Source organism: Crocodylus siamensis, chromosome 15 (genome assembly GCF_052110815.1).
Source record: "Crocodylus siamensis isolate JL-2025a chromosome 15, ASM5211081v1, whole genome shotgun sequence".
In the NCBI taxonomy this organism is placed as follows: Eukaryota; Metazoa; Chordata; order Crocodylia; family Crocodylidae; genus Crocodylus; species Crocodylus siamensis.
This window is the reverse complement of record NC_143409.1, coordinates 49,590,566-49,597,146: the sequence shown is the minus strand read 5'-3', so window position 1 is coordinate 49,597,146 and position 6,581 is coordinate 49,590,566. Positions and strand designations below refer to the sequence as shown.

The 6,581-nt window shown below is 51.2% G+C and overlaps 1 protein-coding gene across 1 annotated transcript; it reads right to left on the bottom strand.

Annotated features, from left to right (window-relative positions):
- Nucleotides 1-1,305: 1,305 nt before the first annotated feature.
- On the bottom strand, nucleotides 1,306-6,370 carry TNF (tumor necrosis factor). Its single transcript, XM_090029839.1, has 4 exons — nucleotides 5,871-6,370; nucleotides 4,844-4,880; nucleotides 2,819-2,884; nucleotides 1,306-1,917 (listed from the first exon to the last, which is right to left on the bottom strand). Exons 1-4 carry the CDS (start codon nucleotides 6,042-6,044, stop codon nucleotides 1,499-1,501), a joined length of 696 nt encoding a protein of 231 aa, XP_089885965.1. The 5' UTR covers nucleotides 6,045-6,370; the 3' UTR covers nucleotides 1,306-1,498.
- Nucleotides 6,371-6,581: the final 211 nt, after the last annotated feature.

Genomic DNA, 6,581 nt, shown 5'->3' with positions numbered 1-6,581 from the left:
ACAGGGGTAGATCTGTGACTACCGGCAGGATCCCCTGGACCAGACGCAACACAGGTGGTAAAGAACAGAGCTTTATTGTGTGGTCACTGGCACAACAAGGAGTAGCACTTTTATCCATCCCCCTGCCAACACAAATAAATAATAACCCCCCACCCCGCTGCAAGTCTTGGTCTGGAGAGCAAGGAGAACCCAGGCGCTTGGTCTCCCAGTCCACCACTGCTCTAATTAAGATCTCTGACTTCACTCTGCCCAGAGTGTAAAGAAAACCCAGGTGTCCGGGCTTCATCCTAGCTGCCTGCAGTCCCTTCCTGGAGGGGTTGGAGACCCTTGCAGCTGCCCCGAGCACCCTCCAGAGTAAGCAAAGAACCCAGGCGTCCTAGTACCGTAATATACACAGTATACATAGAACCCTATAGAGCCATGGTCAGTATAGGGTCAGTAGTCACCCCCTATCCTCTCCCTAAGAGGAGAGGGGCTGTATTGCACACACACACCACACACACACACACACTGGCTAGACAGCAAGGAGACTCCTGGGAGCTGTGCTATTTCCAACACAGTGCCTTATCTAACACAATCACATGGAAGATCCCAGTAGGACAGGAAACAGGTCATTCTCCATGCCATCCAGGGGCCAGGTGTGTGCGTATGTGTGTGTGAACACAGCCAGGGTTGTGTTGCTTTGTGTAGATACACACAGACGTGGGGTGGGTGTGTTAAAACACATACCCACCCCTCTATTGATGACAGGTAGGCAGATGGGAGTCTTTCCATGCAAGACACAAACTCTTCGGTTTGTGCAGGGACACACACACACGAGTCTATTTTTTTTCACACAAATTCCACGTTAAGGAAGCTATGTGAGAAACATGCATGCCATCTCATGTGCATGTATCACCATCGGATACACATGCGCTCTTTTTCTGGGAATGGGGTCATAGACACTGGCACTTGCGTGTGTGTACACACCCCCCTCCCCCAAAAACTCTCCCGGCTTTGCAGACTCAAGAAAGGCATCAATAAATACATAAATAAATAAATAGCTAAAAAATTAAGCTCTCATGCTGGCACACAACACCAGCAACAATAATAATAATGACAGTATAAAAGAGTTAACCATAATTAAGAATAAGTTAGTCAGCTCATTTAGCTGGGGCAGTCCTGAGCTTGGAGATTTCTCAGGGTCTTCTTGAGCAGAGCATCCTAAATAGTTTGTTTCAAGAGCTCACCTTGCTCCCCATTTCGAAAAAGTTCAAAGTTTATGGAGGATGTGGTGTCTTGGCCAGAGAATCTGGCCACCGGCTGAGAAGGATGGGGGTCCCCAGCTAGAGGAGAAGCGGCTTTGTGGGATGGTGTTGGAGGACCTGATAGGTCCTTGGAGGTCTTACAGGTGTCCTGAGGACTTACCTACGATGTGGAGCCAATGGATTGTCTCCTTGGCAGGGAAGGAATGGGTGGAGATTGGGGTGTGGGGGTGGTAGGATGTGATGGAGGGTCCTCAATCCATCCCAATCACCCCAAAATACACCTGGTCACTCTCTGCATCCACATACTTGGTGCTGGCAGGCTGAGAAGAGATCTCATCACCCTTCTCCAACCGGAAGACAGCGCCCTGGTAGAGGGACTCGAGCCACTGGTCGGAGGTTGGGGATGGGCCTGGGGCCGGGGACCCCATGCACACCGATTTGAAGGCTGTAAGCAGGGCCTTGTCCGTGGGGTACTCCACAGCATAGCGGGAGATGGTGAGGCTGAGGTCTTCTTCGGGGCAGGCCTGGCCACGGAAGACCACCTGGGAGTAGATGAAGTAGAGCCCATTCTGTGGCACCACCAGCTTGTTCTTGACCAGCTTCATCCCGTGCAGCAGCATGGTGGGCGCTACCTCGGCATCCCACTTGAGGTGGTCACCCTCAATGGTGGCTGTGGAGGGGATGGGAGGAAACAGGTGAGGTCAAGTCTTAGCTTGGCTGCTACTCTATTCAGGCTTTGGTCTACTATGCTTTGGCTGCTGCTCTAAGCAGGCTTCAGCCTACTGCACTAGTTGTCAGCATGGCCAGTACCCTACTCAGGCTTTGGCTTAACATGCTAGGCCTTAGCACAGCCACTGCTCTATGCAGGCTTCAGCCTACTGTGCTACTCCTTAGTGTGGCCACTACCCTATGCAGGCTTATGCCTACTGTGTTAGGCCTAAGTGTGGCCGCTCCTCTATGCAGGCTTCAGCCTACCATGCTAGGACACACAGGCCCGGGGGATACCAGGGAGATGGCATCCCCAGGGCTTTGGCCTACAACCAAATCCAAGGCCCCACATTAAATGGTTCCCTATGCTAGTTCATCCCCCTCTGTTGTGTTAGGACTTTGAATGGCAAAAGATGGGCCCACATCCTCTTCCCCTCCATGGCGTGTTCATGTTATGTGTGTGTGTGTGATTGTGTCTGGGTGTGGGTTTTGCATGTCAGGACATGTATAGGAGTGTAGGGGTGGGTTTCTTTGCATGGAAGTACATTTTTTTGTGACTGTTTTATGCGTGAGGGGCATTTGTGGACACTTATGTTTGTGTTGTGTGTACGCTTCTGTGGGTGTGCGCCTGGGGGGGATGGTGTGATTGGGCGACATATGTGTTGTATGCTGTGTTGTGCACATGTCATAGTGTGGCCGTTTTGGGAAGGGTATGTCTGCGTGTTGTGTGTGTGTCCCCAGAAGCTTACACACATGCCACAGCTCTCCATGGCTTGTGTCCCTGTGTGTTGCATAAGCATCCCTGCATGTGTGCTGAGGTGTGTTGTGGGTCTCCCCAGGTTGTGCAACCAAGCCCATCTTACCTACGACATGTGCTGCTGGCTTCTGAGCTCTTTCTGCTTGTAATTTCATTGTCCTGGGACCCGCTTCTGGGAAGACAAAGGAACAGTCAGATGAGTCTCTCCCTCATTAACCACCCTTCTGCTAATGAATTCTACCCCCAGCCACCATCCTGGTCTTCACAGGGGGAACCAATGTCTAATGGGGCTGGGTAGATGGAAGAAGAGAATTGCTTTGGACACACTATGCAGATGACTATCAAGAGGGTGATCAGGGAAGACTCAAGGTGACCCCGGACATGTTCCTACCCGCTCTGCCTTTCCAAGGGTCTAGCGGTGCCTCAAATTGGCAAATGAGCATATTCAGGAGAAGCGGAAAGCCTTTGGTGGAGGATCATCCAGCTCAGCCTCCTGTCAAGGTGGGGTCATCCTTGCCTCAGCCCTTCATCCAACCTGCTTTTGGATGTCTCCTGGAATGGAGACTCCCATGTCCCTAGGGCACCTTTTCCTAGTCCTGTACTCTACAGCCACAGTGAAAAGCCTATCTCTAGCCTTTTAGTCATCACCCTCAAGGATTGGAGGACTGGGATCAAATCCCTGCTCCATCTCCCCTTCTCCAGACTCAGAAAAGATTGGAAGACTGGGATCAGTCTTCCCTTCTCCAGACTCAACAACCTTAATTTTTCCAGCCTTTTCTCAGACCTCTCAGACTCCACATCCTCTGAGTCCATTTCCACTGGACTGTTCACAACCTGTCCACCTCTGTATTCAAGTGTGGGGCCCCAAAACTGGACACTGGACTCCAGACGGAGGGGATGAAAATGGGACAGAGAGAGGAAGCACCAGACTCCTTTGGGAAAGACAGAGGCCCCTGAGACAGAGCTCTGTCTCTCACCTAGGTTTGCAAACCAAAAAAGATTTGCAATTTTTCACTTTCTTTTCTCTTTTCCGGGCGTTAATGAGGAGGGGAAATTTGAATGAGCTTGGGGGAGGGGTGATTAGCAGACTGTCCTCAGCAAGAAAGCTACCAGAAGTGTCTGGTGCAAGGGTTTATCCCCTCCCAGCTCAGGAGCTTCATGGGTTAAAACAGGGAAATCTGAGAGTTTTTGAATGGTGAGAGACCATCAATAATAAATCCCTATTTACTTTCTCTTGGTCTTGTAGTGTTTTGCAAACCCTTCCCCAGTTCTCTGTCAAACATCTCTTTTCCAACTTGACCAGGCCTGGCCTCGTTAGTCTCTCCTCATCTGGAAGCCCCTCCATAGCACTCATCATCCTTGTTCTGGACCTTCCCTACCTCTTTTCTATCCTTTTGGACCAGAATTGGGCACTGTCCTCAAGGTGTGGACACACCACAGATTCATAAAGGGGTATCATGAGAAGGTGCGCTGATTAGCTACATTATATAGTAAGAAAATAAAACAAACTAGGCACAAAATAGGCCAAAGATACTGTGTCGTTAATCCTGGGGTCATTATAATTAATCCTCTTATTTGGATTCATGAGGCAAAAACCTCGCCTTGTTGAGTGTCTGGACAGTGCCCCCAACACTTCCCTGGCAGTCCCTTCTACACCTATCATAGAATCATAGAGAAGTCAGGGCTGGCATGGACCTCCAGAGGCCATCTTTTCACACCCGCTACCTGAGACAGGATCATGCCTCTGCAACCAGCCCATGCCACCCCTGGGTGAAGGCAAATTGCTAGAGTTACCAACAGACTGTGAAAGAGAAGAGGGTTGTTGCCAGGATGGCAACCACCCATAAGGAAGGCTGGCTTGACTAGTGGAAAATCAAGGCCCCTCCAAGTGAGACGGGTGGTCCCACCAATGAAGTAGAGAAAGATTAGCAGGAAGCTGGGAGCTGTGAATGGATTCCCCTGACTGCTGTCCAGATAGAAATGCCCTTGCCTTCCTCCCAGGTAGTTGGGTTTAATGTTTGGGTGGAGCAGGAATCAGAGGGAGGTGCAACTACCCCACTAACTCCCTCCCCCTGCTCCCGGATCTGCTCCGGGGAAATTAACATGTGATGGTGAATGGGAAACAACTTACCTAAGGGTTCAGAAAGGGCCCTGGATTCTCTGAGTGCCTGGAAAAGAAATGGATGGAGAGAACAGAACGTTATAAAAGGAAGATCAATGGCCAATGGGGGACTTCATGGAGGGGAAGTTGTGTGATGCAACGTGTGGGCAGACACAATGTGGCCAGGTGGGGAGACACAACATACACAGGGGAGGGAAGATACAATACAGCCATGTGCGGAGACACAATGCGCATGTGGGGAGACACAACACAGCTGCTATAGTGGAGGAACCAGAGAACACATGTCTGTACACATGTACACACACATGTGCACACACACACACACACACACACACACACACATGCCCAGGACACACCTGTTCACACATAGTTCAGGTGTTCAGGACACACAGAAACACGCATACATGCATCCAAAACCCAGGTGCCTGGGACATGAACACTTCCCCCTCACACTCTGGGGACAGGTCTGCCTAGAACAACCCAACACCATGCAGCTACGTACCCCCTTGTGTGTACAGTTCAACTGTCCCCGCAGGGGGCAGGCATCTACAACCATACACACAGAACACACATCAAATGTGGTCCATGCCGCAAATGCAGCGTAAACACAAATGCACAGAGAACTCTCAGGAGCACGCACACACATGCTAACCCCCTCCCTTCCCCCCAGGGGGCTGATTACAAACTACAGACACAAGAATGCACATTCACAATTCGGGCAGAGACACTTCAGGCTCGTGGCATCCCAACTCTCACACACACACTTACCGTGTTTGGGACATGTACACACAGCTCAGGTGTCTGAGATACAGATGTACCCAGGTGCCCAGAACACACACATCCCCCCCAGGCATCTGGAGCACATGCACATACACATGCACACTCACAGCACCCAGCCCTCATGCAGAACCCAGGCATCTGGGACCCCTGCCTCACCTCTAGGGGTTCAGATCCTCCCAGTTGACCCCACCACCACATGGAAGGAACATGGTCTCCCCCTCCACCCCCTTGCCCCCCGGCCCAGCCCCTTTCTCACCTGCTGGCCAGCCCTGAAATGCAGGAAGCCCAGGACAATGGTGGCTCCCACCAGCAGGAGGAAGGAAGAGATCCCCAAGCACTTCCAGGGGTCACTGCGGGGCCGTGACTCCCTCACCACCACAACAGTCCCCTTCTCCACATCTGGGACCAGGTTCTCTGAGCTCATAGTCATCGATGTTTCCCTAAGTCCTGTCACTGCCTTGATGTCCCAAGAGGGTGCTCGAATCTTCTTGGCTCTGCTTGGGTGAGCTTTAGACCGGAGACCAACAAGAGCTGGAGGATTTCTGGTCCTGAGTGAGGTTGGGTGGGTCTAGACTGGAGACCAGCTAGAGCTGATTGATCTGAAACCCAACTGGAGGACCTCTGGTTCCCAAGTAGGGTTAGGTGAGGTCTAGATCAACTCTGGTTGTTCTCAACACCTTCTTCAGTGTCTCTTCTGCAGCAGGGGCTGGAAGGAAGACTTCTCTGGTCTCTGTCCTCACCTGGTGTCAGAGCCAAACCTGGGAGTTCCCGTTGCTTGCAAGATGAATGAATTCAATGAGCATCTACCCTGAGGCTTTATAGAGCTCTGAGATCACTTCCTCTTCCCCTGATGAGACAGCACGAAACAAGCTCAGCCCCCGCTTCTTTAGAGAGTAAAGCTTGTGCTACATGGTGAAAGGAACAAAAATTCTTGAACTAATTAACTCAAGGAAGGAAGACCTGTGGG